General features: G+C 41.0%; 1 protein-coding gene across 7 annotated transcripts in view; it reads right to left on the bottom strand.

The window, feature by feature from the left end:
- The window catches only part of MYOF (myoferlin), a 134426-nt gene that overhangs the window by 3853 nt on the left and 110433 nt on the right, over positions 1-20140 (bottom strand). For all 7 annotated transcript variants that reach the window (XM_066600980.1, XM_066600981.1, XM_066600983.1 and 4 more), the window contains 11 exons: positions 16383-16481; positions 15692-15817; positions 13501-13656; positions 13305-13396; positions 10579-10749; positions 9952-10100; positions 8391-8530; positions 7443-7531; positions 6858-6953; positions 5427-5568; positions 2791-2890 (listed from right to left, as the gene is read on the bottom strand). In XM_066600980.1, the coding sequence (XP_066457077.1) occupies positions 2791-2890; positions 5427-5568; positions 6858-6953; positions 7443-7531; positions 8391-8530; positions 9952-10100; positions 10579-10749; positions 13305-13396; positions 13501-13656; positions 15692-15817; positions 16383-16481 (1360 nt within the window). The remainder of the gene's footprint in view (positions 1-2790; positions 2891-5426; positions 5569-6857; positions 6954-7442; positions 7532-8390; positions 8531-9951; positions 10101-10578; positions 10750-13304; positions 13397-13500; positions 13657-15691; positions 15818-16382; positions 16482-20140) is intronic.

Genomic DNA, 20140 nt, shown 5'->3' with positions numbered 1-20140 from the left:
GTTCTTTGCTGCCATAGTCGTTGTCTCTTGGTCAGTGTAGGCACCAGATACAAAGAGTATCTCAAATTCTGAAGGACCTGACCTTCTCTGTATTATACAGACAACCACTTGATTTCAATGGGCTTTGGGTAATGCTTAAAATTTCCTCTATGGCGGCTCTGCAGGTAAAATGAACACTCGGTGCCAGGTTCCCACACAGATTACTGAGGATTCTCACTAAGGGGACACTTTTATAATAAGCCTATTTTCAAAGAACCCGTCTAAAAAGTAAAGATTGCCCTGGGCAGAAAACCCTTAAAGTAAAGACATTCTTCTAGAGAATAATTTACACTCATCACCTCAGATTTCCCCCCATGCGTATATTTTAACTTTGAGCATATAACTTTATTAACTTTTGGCCAAGTTGCATCCTATAAACTGCATAATACCGATACATAAAAGGTAGATGATATGAAAGAACCTACATTTTCAAGAAATAATTGTACTGGATTGATATTAACCATTTTTTTGCAGGACATCAATAAATAGATTGAAATGACTACATACTGAGTTGTAGTTTTGTTCCAATTGTTATGCAAAATTTAATTTTTGCTTTTGTGTGCCTGCATTTACCCAAACCCATGACCATTTCCCATCTCAGCTCTCCTAGCATTAATCAAAAAGTATATCAATTAAAACGTCTATCTGTACCTCTTTGCGGTGGACCAGGTCAAACATCGACATACTAACAGGTTACTGTTGAAATAATAATTTTGGTAAAAGCTTTCTATGACTCAGTGCTACACTAGTAAAAGTGTCTCTTCTAATTTACAACCTTTCCCTGGGGAACCTCAGCTTGCCTTCCATAAGCATGTAGAACATATGGTTTGCCATACATGTATTTTAGTGGAGCAAATGATCAGGATCAGGGCCAGTGGTGTCTCACTAATGGGAACCACAAGCCTCACCTGGTTGGCTGTTGACAAATTAAAAGCAGACGCTGATCTCCATAAAAATTGAAAGAAGTCTTTTGTTTCATGAATAAGAAATGAGGATGGAAGCGATGACATGTAGGAACCTTCTCACTTTGCCTGATCGCTCCAAGCGACTATGAAAGCATCGTACTTATATTAAAACTGGGCTACAATGAATATTTTGTAGGAATTGTTGACAAGTTTCATTTCATTATTTAAAAGGAGCCTTATAGAAACTATCACCGCATGTGCCAATAGTTCGTAGTATAGGTTCTGTGCCATTTGCTCCTCAGGTCTTGGGAGACTTAGTTGATACTAAGCTTACAGCTCAAAACCAAAATTTAAGGGGCAGTAAATGTGGCATCTACATGAAAAGGAATGTAAAGGGGTTCCCTGCTTTGGGCAATCCCTACTTGTTAGAAGGGTCTCTGATAATAAGCAGACCACAAAGTTTCTCTGTGTGTAGACTCAGCTGTTATCTGTGGGTAAATCTGCAAGTGTTCAATTTTCGTACAGCACCAGTATAGGAAAAAACAAGCATGACAGTGCCCAAAGCAATGCCCAGCGCCAATGGATTGTCTGCATAATGCAGGATAGGATAGGTCCTCCAGAGCGAGAGCTGCTCTGTTTGGCCAAGAAATGAGGCTACTGAATAGAGGTCCCCTATTTTAACAGGGTAAATGAAAAAAGAAGTTTTCGAAACTGGACAACTCCTTTAAGATGGAATATTTTGAGTTTCTGTATATCAGTTCTTGGCATCACCAGGAGCAATTTCAGCAATGTTGTTTGGCTAAGTGCAATGGAATGGCAAACATGATGCATTTCACATGGGTGAAAAAAAAAAAAAATTGTGCAAGATTTTGCATTGCAAGAAGCAAATAATGAGTTTTGTGCAATAGGTTTATTTACATGAGTGATTTTTCGCACAGCCATACTGCGAGATAGAAAAAAATTGTAGCAGGTTCTAATCTCGTGCAAGACGTGCACAAAAATACACCAAATGTGTGGTTTCCCGCATGACACACAGATGGGTGCCCGTGTGTTGTGCAATGCGAGTTGCACCTGTGAATGTAGAGCATGACTCACTCACCTGTGTGAATGCATGCTAACACATTACTACTCCGACACTACATACAGCCCCCAAATGCTGTTCGTTTATAGGGAGGTACAGAGTAGAGGCTTCTGTATCCATAAGACATTCCATGCAAGGAAAACGTGTAATACTCGCTTGCTTGAAGAGTAAAATTAATAATCTTCCTTTAATCATATTACAATTGCCAGGTCTACACATCTCTAACCAGACGCGTATCGGCTGCACAGAGCCTTCATCAATGGTATGATCTGAATAGAGTGTGGGACCAGCTTAAATAGGTGTATCACTGAACTTCTGTACCCACTGGTGTAATCCATTAAGGGTACCTTCTAAATATCCTTAATACGCATCAACTTGCTGAAAGAAGTCACAAAGGAAACAAAAGATGGACGTACCGCTTCGCTGACTACCTGATGCACACTGTGCAAAGTATATATTGGTAGTCTAAGACACTACATGATGCTCTGACTGGTCAGCACTGCTCATGTGGACAGCACTGGTTAATGAAAGTCGGTGTAGAGTCTTAGACTAATTATAACTAATACACAATGTGCATAAGGTAGTCAGAAGAGTTAGTGCGGCCATCTTTGTTTCTTCAGGCCTGGAAGGTTGCTTTAGCTTTTTCAATAATTTATGCTATAGTCCTCTTCACTGGAATCTGGAGAAGTCTTTTTTTTTTCCTTAAAACAAATACAATTAGAGAAATTAATCAATGTATTATTACTATGACTTGGAAATACTTACCTAAGTAGTCATCTAAGGAGAATTTGTCATTGTCCCAGATTTGAAGCAATAATTTTGGTGGCAACCTAAATTCAGTTTTATCAAGGCTCCAGAAATGTTCCTAAAATTGACAGATAAAAAATAATAATAATTGTCACATTCAGGGTCCCACTTGACAATTTTGGAATGAAATAAAAAAAAAAAAAAAAAAAAAGAAAAAAAAGTGAACAAACATAAAAGCAGCACTCAAAGTTTGGCAAGTAGGTTATTGAAAAAAGGACAAGGTCGGATTGGTCCACCAATCTCCAGTACTACATAATAATGCATCTATAAAGATCTGGCAGAAGACAAAGCCATTTTAGATCCCAATTTGGAGCTAATCACTTGCTACAAGGGTCTATTGCTTGTGGGCCATTCACAAATAACCATCCTTTGATATTGCTCTATCTTCATCTATACGGATTAATTATAATATCTATCATTGCACACATAGGATGCGTCATCATCAAATAAGATCTATCTTCTCATTTACTAATATGTGGTGATAACTTACATTTTGCCTTTTTAAAGACTTTCCACCCATTCTTAAAAGGAGTCATAACAAAATGGCATCCCCGTTCATATACACTCTAATTAGAGTATATGAATATCATACAGTAAGATCCCCTACTTGGGAACCCTAATATGATCTAGTATGTTCTGGAGGACCTTTTGCTGTCCCCGTATTCCAGGACTGGCATTTACGTAAAGGGACATCCTGTAATACTACATTTCTAATGCAGTGGCTGCTGCAGGAAAGATGTGTAGCTGGCCACGGCACGCCTGGTAATCAACTGATTTTGCTTGGGGAAGCTAAGCGTGGGACCTGGGGTGATGAGCTGTTCACCCCAAGCATTACATTCAGGTAGTAGTGGTTCCTCTTCACACAAACCCATATGCACTATGCTCCTTAATAATAAAATAAGATATTGACACCTCTAGGGTCAGGTACATAAATAAGTAAACTAGAGTATTCCAGTTATGGAATTAATTTTCACGTTTTTACCCACCCACTGGAAGGGTGAAAACTTCAGATCAGTTGGGGTCCCAACAGTTGAGCCCCTACTGACTTTAGAAGATCGGGGATGCCATTTCCCCAACCTTCTCACTATTTTGTTCCTTCTTTCACATCATTGATTATGTAGCCACCACTCTACTCATTTCAAATGGGCTTATGGAAATAGCAAAGCACTTTATACTCAGCCCACTGAAAATTAACAGAGCAGTACTGCACAAGCATGACCTGTCCTACATCAACAATGTGAGAAGCAATAAGGAAGTGAGAACAGGGAACATCAGATCCCCTCTGTTGGGATCGATGGGGGTCCCAGCTGTCAAACCACCACCAATTTATCAGTTTTCACCCATCCAGGTAGGTGAAAATTCGTTCCATAACCGAAATACCTCTTAACTTTCCTTTTGCCTATGCAAACACAATAGTATACAAAATACACTATATAAAATCTGCCTTCACATCTGAGTTGGAACCTCTGGTCGGAGGTTCCATCTCAGATCTGGCACAAAACACCAGAAGAAATAATGCTACATGCAGCACTTTTTCTTCCGGCAAAATACCAGGCAGCTGAGTGGAAAGCAAAACTGCCCTCGTTATAGTCAATGGGGTCTGTTCTGCGCCGTTTTGGTTCTCCTATAAGATGGACCCATTCGGTCAACGGATTCTCCTTTCCTGCTTCCCAAATAGAGTAGGAAATTGGTATTCCCTCGCCGCAGATGAAGGCAGCCTTACACATGTGAAGCGTAGTAAGGATGGACAATCATAGCACCCTGAATTAAACATTCACTTTCATAGTTGGCTGCATTTATATATCTTGAAGACATGGAACAATTGGAGTAAGGTCTATACTACACGATGACTTAATAAAGCAGTTTAAAGTTGGACAGCGTTTGCCCACCATAAGTGAAAACATATCAGTGGGACGTGCCATCACTTTCTAATCGGCAGAGGTACGACTGCCAGGAACCAGCTGATTTCCAGAATAAGGGAGATACAGAGCTAGTTAAACGTTATAGCGCCACCACAGATTTTTCTTGCACCACTGTATCCCCCATCCACCGACTATGTAGGGAATCTCAACACAGACTCATTAATGCCAAGGTTTCCTGTAAAAGGAGTTGATGGGAGCACCGACATGCAGGACAAATGTTGAAGGTACTTCTTCCCCTTCAATGAGGTGATCAGTAGGAAACCCAGAGATCAAACCTCCACTGATCATGGGTTTATAGTGTATTCTAGGGACATGCCACCATTTCTCATGATGGGGATATCCTTTAACTCCAAGGTACCTTTAGCTTCACAGTATACAGATAATGCTATAGGACTGGGAAAGAATTGTAGTTGCCTGAATGGGATGATCGTGGTGACTGCGGTATAGATCAGAATATTTATGCATTTCTCCATTTACATTGTAGCTTTTTCTTTGGCTAGAATATGCTACTCTAGGAAAATTGGCTAAGCTGAAAAGTTACTCTTAAGAAGACTTGAAACCTGACTATACTTATCCTGGCCTCTACAGGAGTAAATGTCTACCGCACACAGAAATCCGGTGCTTTCCGCTTAACATATTTAATACAGGCACGACAATGTTTCACGGGCCCACCTTTTTAGAAATAACACAGAGCTGTTCCGCTGGAAGATATTCAAATGGGAAAACAAATCGCCAGTTAAAGTTTCCTTCACCGTCCAGTGACCGATAGTGCACATCTGTTTTCTGCTTATTTTCTTCATTGCCAGGAATCCAACTGAAAGTAATATGCAAACATATTTGGTTTTATGTGACCTCGATAACTGGCGCTTTTGGTACCTTCCAAAAAGTCTGTACTGATTACGAGCTTGGAGTGTGTGTATAAAAGTGTCCAGCTTAGCCTTTTTTTCACATACTGATCTTTCCAGACCAGCCATGAAATCAAGTAACAAGCAAAGGAAGCTCACGTCTGTAGACACGGGACTGGCGCGATCTCCAATTGCCAGCGCTCATCTGGTACTCATTTAGCCAAAGTAAACAGCAAACCCTGCATTAAGAATCGGTTCTGGTCTGTTACCTTATCACCAGTTAATGTATTCACTAAACTTTAGATTACTATTACCTTATATAGAAAGATCACCCACCTGCCATAACTAGTGAAAACAATAGCACCGACATCTACCCCCTTTGCCCAGCAAGGAGATCAAAAAGGATCTTAAAAAATGGATTCTTCAGCTTTGGCTGCTTTTTCAACGAATGGTTGAACATAAGACTACTTGATATCCCAAAGGTTGGTCACATTTTAGATTATGTATTTGGGTGTATTTACATGGCATTTGCAGTGTCCACTTGGCATATGCACTAGGAAAGCTTCCGGCAATACATCAAGCATACCCATAAGGTCCTTTCTATCCCATGGATGTGAAAAGATCATCATATATGCCAGTAGCCCTTTATTCCCAACTGTATGTAGTGTTAACTATGCTGTCCCATACATAGGCTACCATTAACAAACCAAAAAAATATACCATGTAGATTTTTTTTACTGAATGTCTATGGGTGACCAATACCACAGCGATATATATTGGACGTATATATATTAGAATTTCTCTCAATATATACCTCCCACGTACAGACTGAATAGACCCTTATGGCCACAACAACTGATTTATGGAAAGAAACTTAGATCACCGTAGAAAGCTATAGAGATCAATCTTCGGTTCAGTAAAACCATGAAGGTCTGTGTGTTATGTCTATTTTATAGCTGAATGAAAATGGCCTTGGACACATCCAGATGGAGATAAGTCCATACCTACATGGGGAGGCCATTGAGGGCTTTTAGTTCTAGATTAGTTCTATGAAACTATGGGAGGTACTTGAATTTTGATGTAGTGAAGAAACCAGACCATGTACTATGTGGTTGTGTGGGCAAAAAGGCCGAAGGTCGAGAATCTCTTGAATGTTGTCAAGTGGCAGCAGAACTTGATTTGGAAAGCAATTCTGGAAAATTAACTTATTTTTCAGACACAAGACAAGCCAATACAAAATACAGGAGAATAAACTTACCCTTTGACATAAATATCACTCATTTCTTCTCCAGTGATACTCTTCTCATCGAGCAGAACGTCTTTTGTATTCCAAACAATCACACGGAGCACATAGCTATGTGAAACACATACAGATTATATTCTTATCGCTATGCAAGAAGCAAGGTTACATGGAGAAATAATAGCTGGACTCTACATACACAACAAGTACGGAACAGAAATTATAGGAAGGTCAATGACTAAGTAAAATAAGTCCAGGATTGGTAGCATCTTCCAGATCAAGTTGGGCAAAGATGAGAAGAGTTAGACCTACATGGATGAATATGCATGTTTCTATAGATGAAGAAAGGCGAATTAAAGAGCACAACATTTTTGGAATACAATACAGGATCACAACAAAGCACCCGATCCTTTTTGCCAGTTGAAAGAATGACCATCAGGGTCTAATGGCGCCAGGAGAGGAGTCACCAGGCTCCAATAGCACCAACAGATGGGCCATCAGGGTCTAATAGCCCTCTTTTAAATGACACCCAGGTACTTATGTAATGGTTAAAGAGGATGTGGAGATAGATATTACTAATGGAGAGGTTTTCATAAAACTTACTTTTTAGCTTTTCGTGGTTCAACATTGAATGGCGGTCCTGGAGGCCCCAAGCTTTTGGGGAAAACATCCACCCACATTTCCAGTTTCCCCTGTAGAAATAAAACAAACAGCTTACATACAATGAAGTTATGTCTACACTTCAGATGTGTACATTTGATTTACGTGCACAGTCCATATTATGGTGGTCATAGATGTTCAGATGCAACGGCATACTATGCGATTATAGCCATGGAGATGGCATTGAAGCACAGTAGTTTGAGGTGATTTGGAGGAGTAAATGAACGCCAAAAAAAAAAAAAAACACTCCTAAAATGTCAAGGAAATTACGCTGAAAGCTGCAAAACAAAGGCCCACTTACACCTAATGATTTTTGCCCAAAATTCATTTAAAAAAATGAATTTCAGCGATAATCGTTCAATGTGAATGGGGATTGGGGGGTGAGGGGTGGTAAGGAACAAAAAAAAAAACGCTCACCTTGTTGGAGCGCTGGTTTCTCGTCCTGAGTAAATGCTCTCTGCTCAGCACTTCCCATAAAAGGTGAAGCGCTGAGCGAGAAGCAGACGAGAAGCCCGCGAGCTGGCAGCAAGTCTTTGTTTGAATGCTCTGCATGAACGCCGACAACCTTAGCGGTGACGTCGGCACTTGTGCATTCGTTTAAAAAAAGACTGTCGGCCTGTGTCAAGGGGCTTTAAGAAGAGATGAAGCTCCTTGCTATGTGATGGGGAGATAGCACATTCAACAAGACTTTACTTGATAGTTCTCTAAAAGGTGGACCTAAATGGCTAGTTCTAGAAGAGTCAACCATCTCTCCAGGATTGAGAGTGAAGGCTAAATCCAAGAAAAGGAATAGACGTGGACATTGCAATCAAATGCTGTGGTTACAGAAATAAAAGATATATAGTCAGAAAAGAGACTACTCAGTGAAGACACAGAGGAGATCAGACTTACTTGTGAGAGGTTTGGTTGGAAGGTGCTATATAATGTCCGAGTTTCAACATGTTCTGGGACAAGACCTTGGCCTCGAAGAATAAAAAGAGCGAGTCTCTCGTTGGCAGGTCCAAGGTGCTGGTGAATTTTCTTGTTTGCCTCTACATAAACATTATGATAATCTGCTATTAATAAACAGGTTATTGAATTACACATGTTCTGTTCTGTCTGAAAGATTTTACTGTCAAGACCCTGTGAATGTGAACAGCACCGACCAAGTAACTTTTCTTGAACCCAACCCTTCTGGGAATCTAGCTGCAGTTTTGACATTATGTATTGTTCTTTCTATATTCCTGACATAGTACTAGTCTCTTTACAGATTTATGCCTATTCTGGTGCAGCAAGTAAAGCAGCTGCTATATTCAAGTTTAGCTAGTGGCCATTAGTGACAGTCCTCAATTAGATCTCCACTAAATGTCCCCAAAAGTGTCTGGGATTTCCACGATACGGACAATAAAGAGGATGCAACACATAGTGCTGCCTTCACTCATTTTTCCCAGCACGGCATTTGTCACAGTTACGCAAATAACTGGGAGAGAGAGGGAGGGAGAGAGAGATCTCCCCTCCGTTTCGCTCCGCTCTCCCCCGCAGCTCCCGGCCGCCGCTGGCACCCGAACGTTTCATCTCGAGCGGGCAGGTACTCGATACTCGCTCATCTCTACTAATAAAGCATGCCTGTGGTATGTCTTTAACAGGCTGCCTGTTAAATAAAGCGCAATGCAATACCATAGTATAAGCAATCAAATTATTGCAAGTTCAAGTCCCTTATGGGGATTACCAAAAAAAAATTAAGACTATAATGAAAACTTTAATTGCAAAAAAATATATTAAGAGTTTAAACTCCTCTTTTCCAAATTGTCAGAAAAAAAAGGGAATGAAAAAATTTCTGCATCCAATGTAATAAAATATCACCATCAGAAAAAAAAACAAAAAAACTCTGTTGTCATTTTTTCACTCCAAAAATGGTACAAATAAGCTACAGGTCACCCAGCAAAAAAAGGAGCCCAATAAAATATAGAAAATAAAAAAGTTTGACTTTTTGAATGTGGGAACTGCAGAATGTGACCTGGAAACACGAGAATCAATAACCCTTTGTCATGAAAGGTTTAAAGTGCTGTCACACCTACTAAAGAACTACAGCTAGTTTTAGGCTTCAGGACTACCTAGTTTTTTTGCCATTGTAGAGGTTTTAACATTTTTGTATTGACGCAACTAATTTTTTTTGGCATTGCACTTTCTAGCAATGCAGTTTGGGGTATGTATGCATTAGGGTTTATGTCTTAGGAATTGTAAGTAAAAAAAAATAAATTCCACCATATACTCTGACTTTTAAAAAAAAAGACAAAAAAAAATGGTTTTACTTCTGTAGTTTTAGATAAATATAGACACTTGAGCCCCAAAAATCTTGGAGAAATTCTTCATTAAATGAATGTAGGAATATATGTTGACATAACCATATTATAATAAACTTGAGTAATAACTCTACGATACTAAGCACTGGACTCCATATCATGTGACTCACCAAGGTCTTCCAGTGAATACTCCCGACCCGCAAAGGTGGCTTTTGTTCCATTATCTAAATACACAGGAGGAGGAACCGCTTTTAATCGGGCAACATTCTGTAAGATCTGAGAGGGTTTCAGCTGATCCCTCCACTGATTTATCCCTGATCTGTAACAAAAAGAACAAAATTTCCAATGTTCTTAACCACTTCTCATGGAGATCACAATAGCCATGAAGTAGACACCTTATCGTTCGCCAATATGCCACTGTTGAACTATTCCAAGTCTACAGGTGTAATATCCTTTTAGTCATAATCTCTCCCTCCAGCAACCCACCACCACCAAAGTATCACTCTCCCGATACTAACAACTCAACATTAGGCATTAAATCACACTCCTCCCAAGATGTAATCTCTTGGCCCTCCAGGATCCCCTATCGGCTGTCCCCAAAGTATAATCTCTTCCCGCGGCTCCCACAGCTCCTGTGCTTTGTGAGGAGAGGGAACCCTCTTGAGATGTTACAAAGCTTAATCATAATCCAAACTATATTACTAATTATTGTGAACTCTAACGGCTAGTCCCTGCATGAACGCATCCGTGGCCAGAAATAAGCGAGGATAGGCCAACATGAAATGATTTAGACTTACACACAGTAGGACTGTGGCAACCCACAATGGCTTCCAAATCGAGAGAGGAATCTGTTTTCCAAGTCTATTGTGGTTTCTCCTACTTTTTCATCTCGTGTCAGAGCGTCATAGTCGTACACGGAAATCTTCAGATCTTTCTCTTGAGGTAAGAAGCAGCTAAGTTCATACATTCTGCATGGACAAGGATTAGAAAGTGTTAATTAAAGAAAACATGTTTGAGTCACGCAGGCTGAAAGGGGTTTCCAAGACCAAGAATAGATTTAGATCAGAGATTGGGTTTTCTGCTCATAAAGCTTCTAGATTTAAGATCTGCTCTTCAGCCAAATGCCAAGTTTACTATGTGATCCAAGAGTATAAACAGGCAAAAAAATATGGTAAATAGGTGGGGAATGGCAAACGTAACAATACGGATATTGAGTAGTGCTGTGCTGGCCGCCAGGAGGTTTTAATGACTAATGTCTGCTCCTGATTTTTAGAAAAAGAGTTAGTAACTTTGATTATAATTAGAAGATATAGAATAGTGTGTTATTAAAGGGGTCATCTGGGAGTTTAACAAATAAAGCCAAGAGCAGGAAATGTTTGGAAAAACAACTATTACTCACTTGTTGAAGAGGTTGCCCTGGGAAATAAACGTACCGAAGTAGAGTTCTAGTCCAGCCGTACCGGGACCTCTACTTTTGGCCTGGTTCTAACACCAGGCCACATAAGATAGGGAAGGGGGTGGATATGCAGGAGGGGGGGGGGGGGGGATCTATGTATCACATGACCTGTTGGAAGAACTGGGACATAAATGACGATGGATCTGTATTGGATTTGGGTATTTTTATTTACGGGACAACCCCTTTAAATCCTACAGTGCTATAGCTCTGTCATGGCTGTCTTTAGTTTCCTGCAACTGTGATGTGTCGTACATCCATGTGACTGCTCTGTCCAGTCACTGGCCTCAGTGCTGATGCTAGCATGCATAACACGAGATGGATAAGACCAGCTATTGGCTGCAGCAGACAGCGTTCAAGTATATATACACAGCATGTTACTGCTTCAGGAAAATAAAGGCCTGGCAGGGATCATGGGAGCTGGAGCATCCTGGGATCTTATAAAATTATAAACTAATGCTCTGCTATAACATTTCCTGCTCTTAGCTTTATTTTCTAGACCCCAAGACCAACTCCTTTAAGATTCATACACTAGTTTCTTAATAAAGCCACTTAAATTAGGAGATTCTTAACAAGGAAAAAAAAATAAAAAAATTTAAAAAAATGGATGAAACAGGAGAGTTTTCTACAAGTTTAAGCGAACACCGCCCCATTGGGACACCTGTTGCCAAATGGGCAGCTAAACCTTAAACTCGGGGCAAATTTGTGTCCAAATACAAGAGGAAGGGGGAAAAAAAAAGAAAAAAAGCAGAGAGTTGTCAGCATTAGTAGTATTATGTGTGGAGTGCGGGAAGAACCAGAAGTCTGTGTGCAGCGCAGGGTCGGCCAATAACTGCAAGCAGAATGCAATGTTAGATGGGAACCGCATCTTTAAGGGGTAAAGATAGCAGTTATGCAATTTTACTCAGATACTAAATGTGTACGAGTGCTAAGCATGTGTTTGTTACTGTATTGGATGCAGCCATGGTTTATGTGCACCTTCACATTTAATTTTTTTGAAGTGCAGTTTTTTTTATTGCATTTGCAGAAGAATGGCTGCCTTCCCTTTTGTCGTTCTCTCCATCCACCCATGTGTCTCATGCCTTTTAATTAGACCATATAGCCTAGTAGCTTACATTCCCTGAATCTATTGCGAGGCTTATGCGTACAGAGGCGTCTGTTAAGAGTTAGAAACCATCCGAAATCAATGGTCGCCTGGAAGGGATTGATGGGCCCACATTTTGATCAAAATATGTGCCAAGAACCTTGAATTTTTACGCAACTAGTATGCATAAGAGTTATACATTTAATTTCCGATACAAATTGTGTAAGCGTCGAAATGGGTGTTTGTTGCTGTAGTGTTAGATTGGGTGTCATTTTTGGCAACCGCTGCTACACACCCCAGTATCAGGCAGCAGTGGTTGTTCTTGTCTGTGGGATCACAGACTGAAAATGTGAAGAGAGATAACTAAACTATACATTAAGGCCTCATGTCCACAGGCGCGTTGGATTCCACATGCAGGAGCCCGCAGTGGAATCAGACCCTGCCAGTCGCCGGCAACCGCACGTACCTGTCCAGGTCTGCTTTTCTCGGTACTGCAAATGTGTGCGGAAGGGCCGGCGAATATGCACAGTACTGTTTTTCTTAATTGAACTCCTGCTTTCCTGTGAATCTGCAGACAGGCCACGGATCAGAGGGCTCTGATTGGCTTCAATGGAAGCCGTCCGCACAGAATCCACACTAGAAATGGAGCACGCTACGATTTGTTTTCCGCATGCGAAATACAGAAAACAAATCCGCATGTGTAAATTCGAGTGTGGACACCCATGGTTCCCTATGGGCGGCTTGAACTGCGGATCTTCCACAATTCAAATCCACCTGTGGTTATTGGTCCTAGATGGAGGTAACTATGAAGGAGACCTTCAAAATATTTCTTCATAGAAAACAGCAATATACCATCAATAGCCCGTTTTATGTCAAGATTCTAACAGATTATCTACTGGACGTAAAACTTGCAGATGAAAACCATGCAGACTTCTCTCCAATAACCTCGAGAGGCCACACGAAGACCTGTACATCATAGGACATACCTTCCGAAGACGGGATTTAGAGTGTTGGCTATGTAGTTATCCCGGTCTTCAATGACTTTCTTACTTAAAGTGATTTTGATGTAAGGATCACACTAGAAGCAAAACACAACAAGATATAACCAAATATCAGAATGTACATTATAAGAAAGCAGTGGACATCAGAGACCCCCAAACATGGAAACACAGGAGCACTCACCAGCCCATTACTATCCTTCGGTTGTAGATCTATTCCCCTGATTATATAGATACGAACTATGCATTCCTGCGGTCCACTGTCTGGAAGCTCCCGGAATTGTCGAGGAGGGGCTTGAATGCCCGGGTCATCCGAGAGAGGGTATACACGGAAAGATCCCTAGAAAAGGAATCAAATTAATTATTTGAAAATATTAGAAATTATATTAAAAAAACAAAAAACACAATTTACATGTAAACATGAGACAAGGAATGGAGAAAAGGGCCTAGTATACATGTGAATCTGATTGCCAGTTTGATATAGTATATACAAAACACAACTACCTGCAAAGTCACGGTGTGACTGATATCAAAAGCCAAAACATAACTTGATATTTCTAACTCATTGACAATGTTTTTTGTCTAAATATACACACTGATCAGACCTGTCAGACTGAAGGGGGGCTGGATGTTCAAGTCGATTTTAAGGATTTGTCAAAGCCTGGATTGTTTTATCTAGAACGCTCGATCAGGTTTTGCTCTACATACTAGAAAATCCTCCAGTAGATCCCGCCTCACACACTGATGGGTTCCAAAGATTGGACATCAACTGCATTGGTGTGTGGTCAGAGTGTGATCCAACTGCAGACCTGGTTCTGGTTGCATCCGTTCCCTACATATATTGGCGGCTTGTGCTCTGTTATATAGTCTTTAACTCATGCCATTTTAAAAATCCATGCAAGTGAAAATACACCAAGTTTGATCCATTTCTCTCTCTGGTGAACCCACATCCACCGAGGAAATGCCAGCTTTGGGAACCATGAGGGAGAGTTAAAGGGAGTTTCCAGGACAGGATCACCCTTCTCAGTGTGGGTGCTTTGTATTGATTTTAGTGTTTAGGGTTTGCGGTAGGGACAGTGTTAGGACTCCCTTTCCCTTATTTTCTGCCACCAGTCTAAGGCACATGCATCTACCCTTACTGCACTACTAGTTGGTATTTTGGACCCAATTTTATTGTTTTTTGTATGAGTTTTATTGAGTATTTAAAAAAACAAAACAAAAAACAGTTCATCGATAATTGGGCTGCATGGTGGCCCAGTGCACTGTTGACTTGCGGTGCTGGGGTCCAAGGTTCAAATCTGACTAATGACAACATCTCCCACGCTCCAAAAACATGTGTATTTATAAAAAGAAAAAAAAAAAAAGTGAGCCCCAGCGGGGAGAGAACCTATAATACGAATGATGCAAAGTGCCGTGGAATATGCAGGTGCTATATAAATTAAATTGATTGAGTCCCAAGCTTCCACCAGAAGACAATCCCATATGGAGCCAATAATTTACCACTAGGGTCTACTTGTTATGGGATCATTAACCCTTTCTAATCCTGACATCTTCAGATATTCTGATTGAAGGCCATACAGCTCCGATGTCGGAAGATGTCCTGCAGGATATCCTTACTGTATATTACTGGCCGGTCTGTTAGGGGCCTCTCCAGCATGTCCCATACCTTAGTACTGGCTCTAGCCAGCAGATGGTGCTATTGTATAATAGCAGAAAGAGAACCCCCTAGGAAACCCTAAACCCAAAATTGGATTGCAAAGGGTTATCACACCAGCATCAATTGATGACCTTCGTGATATATACCCTTTTGTGTAAAGTAATAAAAACAACGCATATATAAGTGGATATATACATGTTCTGGATGAGCCTTTAGAATCATTTTCTCTGGAAACCTAAATGAACCCCAGTACGACGCTGCACATTGAAGAGGAAGGGCCTCTACCTCTCTGCTGCATACTGGAGACTGTGCCAATAGAGTCTGAAAGGGGGTTGTCAGCATTACTTAAAATGACTGCTGCAGCCAATCACTGGCCAAAGCAGTGACCCCCTATAGGCTGCAGCAGTTACAGGTCCTGGTCAGCAACAACCAGGAAGGACAGAGAAGCTGTGAAGCAATTTTGTGTTGTGGGAAAACCCCTGTAAGGAGACGGCTTAGATCATAAGCTTCACAGTGATCACATGGTTCATGATGCAGCGGCTGCGACAAATAGAGTGCTGACTTTAAAGCTCTGTTAGTAATAACTCTTTAGATGCTTTATACTTAACAGCACTTGGACTAATGCTTCGTAACAGAGGATGTTGCCAATCAGTGACACGTACAGAGATCTAATAAGGTCACATTTATAGAAGCAGAACACGGTTGAGAAACGTCTTACCTTAAACTCTCCGACTACAGAAGGATCCTCACTATCTTCAGATTTTCCTCTGTATAGCTTAAAGGTTTCACAAAAATCTACCAGACCACAAAACTCCGGAACGTCCTCCAGATCGCAGTCATACACCTGTTATGCAAAGAAGGCAAGCGTTACATTAACAAGGGATGTCAATATACCAACATACTCCATTAGCCACTTAGGCCAAAAAAAAAAAAGACCTAACATACAATGTTACTAAATGGTCAAACAAATTTAAATATACGTCCAGCCATTTCAGCCTATTACCCCCTAATGTTTATCCAGAGGAAGGCAAAAAAATTAAAAAAGGAGGTAGAAGCCAATTTTCTTTATTTAAAAAAAAAAAAAGGGGGGGGGGGAATTCCTTCTTGACTCCAATCTGGCAATCAGAATAATCCCCAGATCACCGACCCTTCTGAAGTAATCAGTAACTATAACAAGTAATATTGTTACACTCAAGAAAGACATCCAGGCCCCTCTTGTACTGTTTTATCGAGGTCCCCATCAGCACGTCCTCAGGCAGAGCGTTCTATAGTCTCACTGCTCTTACAGTAAAGAACCCCTTTCTATGTCCTTCAAAACAACGGTAGTTACTGACGCCTAAATGTATTCATGTTTAGGAAAAGGCAGAGTATATTACTTAAATGGACAAGTAAATGGATGGGATTAATACCTTTAGGGTATCATAACCTTTCTGCAAATATTGGCCGCACTTCTCAGGTTGTCCAACTGAGGAATAATATTTACTCCACCAATCGACAATTTCTTCTTCCTGTTGAGGAAACGCAAATAGTTAAGATGTATTGCATGTCCAGCTATTGCTGCATATAGAACTCATACATAGAGATGTTACAGTAGCTGGGGTCAAGATCGCCACCTTTTGGACATAATGCAAAATGCAGTTTAAATCATTTGCTGGTGGTGCAAGGTAAACCTGCATAAACCACAAGATTGTCAAAGTTGATAAGTGCATCAATATCTATAGTTACAATGGGTAAATCAGTCAGATCAAGATTTCTTCTCAATTACTGAGGAACCGTTCTACTGTTAAGATACATAATATTAACTGGCTTCACCCTCATGTCTACTACTTCTGTAACAATTATTGGGACTATGGCTGGCCTACGCAGTCACACAGGGCACAGTCTACTAACTTGTAGTGGGACACTAGGGGTGATCACCTAGCTATTCCTGCCTCCTTAGGTCTGCCGGGCTGATGACCATCCTCCATGCAGCAGCATTTTGGGAACCACATGATTCACCCTCCTCCTGGCTCAGACTCCACTCCTTTGATGCACAGAGGTGCTGCTATTAGCCCATCGGTGCCCCGCAACACAATTGCTTGGTTCTGCTGCTGCATTCATGTACCGCTGTGTTCTGGTATGAGTATGTTGCTATCTTGCTGGTTACTGCACAAGCAAGACACAAAACAGGCTGCCTATGGCCTCATGTCCAAGGGGAAATTCGGGCCCGCATGGATTCCCCATGCAGAATCCTGCAGCGAGTCCCTCCTTTCCCGCAGACAGGAGGCCAAAAAATAGCTGATACTTACCTGTCCGGACGCTGCGGGATCCTGTCTGCCGCAGCTGAATCTATTTTTTTCCACCCGGCAAGACAGTAGCGTTGTGCACAAATGTGCCGTGCACGCTTTTTTTTTTTTTTTTTTATTTTATTTTTTTAACTCCCGCTTTTCCACGGCACGGACGCAGTGACGGCTGCAAGTGTGCAGCAGGACCGGACGACTTATATAGGTTTCAATAGAAGCCGCGGGAAGCCCGCACAAAATGGAGCACGCTGCGGGTGCTTTCCCACACTTGCGATCCGTGTGGCAGGGAAAACTTACATCCGTGCACTATTCGTTTTTTGCCTCACATCAAGCCAGCTTGAAAATAATCCTGTGGCCTTATCAGACCGCACACAGAGTTCTCCGCAGGTAGCACTGGTAGTATTCTTTCAGCTGCAGACCCTCTCCATGGAGGTGAATGGAGCTGAATGCAGATAACAGGCCTCAAGCTGTTATCTGCATTCAGCGAAAGTCTCTTATTAGCGTGTAAATGAAGCCTAAGTAGCTGAGTAGCTACTTAGTAGTTTATGCAAAATGATAGTTCAAAACGGCCGTTCAGGTTATCTTTTGAGCGATCATTCTGTGTAAATGGACATTTATTTTTAGGGTCAACTAACCACATCTCTAAGTACGGTGGTACCGCTGCTATGACTTCCATCTTAGCAGTGTTATGACTTCCATCTTAGCAGTGGTTCCACGGCACTTAGATGCAGTAAGCGGATTTCTGCTTCTCACATGCTACTTTTCAAACTTTGCAATTAGGTTTTACCATTTCTTACAGGGTACACGACAAAATTAAAATCTGTCTCCCAGGACTCCGAAGGGCCCATGTGCCATACCATCATGTAGCGCATCTATGTCTTCCTATTGAAGTATGCCATTGTTATTTCAATATAGGAGACCAGTAGTGAGATATGGCACTGGATCCATATTTGACTACATCCTGTATAACCTAGTAACTAATAAAGTCTGCTATAAGCTCTTGATTTTGTGCCAGCTACATGCAGAATATAGTGTGAAAGGGGACAGGTATGTGTGAATCAGTCCCTAGAATAGTCAAAAATATAGAGAGGGTAGTTTGCCACCTACTGGTCAAAAGAAATACTGCAGTCTTTAAAAAAAAAAAAAAAAAATTTTTTATTCTAGATTACTGCAAACCCTACAAAAATAAAACAGCTTCAACATAATTATCAGAAAACACATTCCAAATACATTACAAAAAAAACAAACAGAAAAAACATTTTTTTATTCAAGACGACATTATGACCATCTGAAGGAATTCCCTTCCATAACAAGTTTAGAGAATTGATATATTTACTCATAGGTTTAATCAGCCAGGAAAATACAGGCATTACCAGAAGATAAGAATAAACTTGGCCTTTCTTCCACCATAATTCCCTTCTCTCAATCAAAGCCATTTGAAATCTGTTTTACGCGGGATCGGGTATCATTAAGCATTACTGAGCAAACACTAGAAAATTATATCAGGCCCGCAGTACTGCACGTCTGCCAGATATGAAACCACTGCATATACAAGTCAGATTGGGTTCCCTCCACATGAATATCAGGAGAACGCTTAACCAGATCCCTTGGGAAAAAGGCTTCTCTGGTTTGCAGAATTGTAGGTTCTTGTTGCCTACTCAGAAATGACATGAAGCTTGTTACTTGGAACTACTGTAGGGCAAATGCTGCCATAGGAGTCCTAAGGATTACATTGGAGGCTTTTCCATTTTAGTCTGGTGCTTAGTCTGTACCGCTATTCTTCTGGTCAAAGATTGCTTAAAATCTGACGAACCCCATTAGAAGTCCATGGGATCCATTTCATAATGAATCCATTATACAGATTATGGCTACTTTAAGGATGGACCAGCAGTATGAATAGAGACTTATAACTACATCTTCATTTAGGGGCCATTTATACTTAAGCATCCGAGAATCGTATGCATTTTTAGACTAAAAATAAATACATTTAAAAAATTGCATAGTTGCTTATACCCATAACCTAGAAGGAGTCAAACATTGTTCAAAAATGCATACTTCTGACTAGGTTTGATTTTATAGGTTTGTGAACATTTTTGTACGTAGGAGGATTAATAGTATAACGTACTAAATGTATATTTAATGCTTCAGTCAATAGAAACATTTAGCTGTATGTTTTCATACATTTGACATGTTTTAGTTATCAAATGCCTTAAGAAAAAAAAAAAAATAAATAAAAATTTAGTAGGCAAATAAAGCTTGCAATAAAAAAAAAAAACAAACACAAAAACACAATTTTTAATGTAAAAACGGACACAAACCTATAGAAAATGTCTGTTTAAGGGTGGATTCAGACGACCGTATATTGGCTCGATTTTCACGCTATTGCCGATATACGGTGTCCTCATCTGCGGGGGGGGGGGGGGGGGAGGATGGAAGAGCCAGGAGCAGGAACTGAGCTTCCGCCCCCTCTCTGCCCCTCTGGGAGGAGGCGGGATGGGGCTGGGGCTAAGTTCCAAGAATTAGCCCCGCCCTGCCCCGCCTCTCCCTATTGCAAATAGTGCAGAGGGGCGGAGAGGAGGCGGAGAGGAGGCAGAGACGGGGCGGGAGCTCAGAGCATTGCTCCCGACTTTTTTTAGCCTCCCCCCCTGCAGAGAGAGACCACGTATATCGGCTGGGTGTTAAAACCCAGCCGATATATGTTCGTCTGATTCCAACCTAATGCAGTGTTTCTTCACTCTAGTCCTCCGGGACCCCCAACAGGTTATCTGTCCAGGATATCCTATAGTAAGAACACCTGTGGCAATGTCTCAGACACTGATAAATATATCACCTGTGCAATACTGAGGAAATCCTGAAAACATGACCTGTTGGGGATCACTGAGGAC

This window comes from Eleutherodactylus coqui, chromosome 4, assembly GCF_035609145.1.
Source record: "Eleutherodactylus coqui strain aEleCoq1 chromosome 4, aEleCoq1.hap1, whole genome shotgun sequence".
Lineage (NCBI taxonomy): Eukaryota > Metazoa > Chordata > Amphibia > Anura > Eleutherodactylidae > Eleutherodactylus > Eleutherodactylus coqui.
This window is presented reverse-complemented; position numbering and strand designations above follow the sequence as displayed.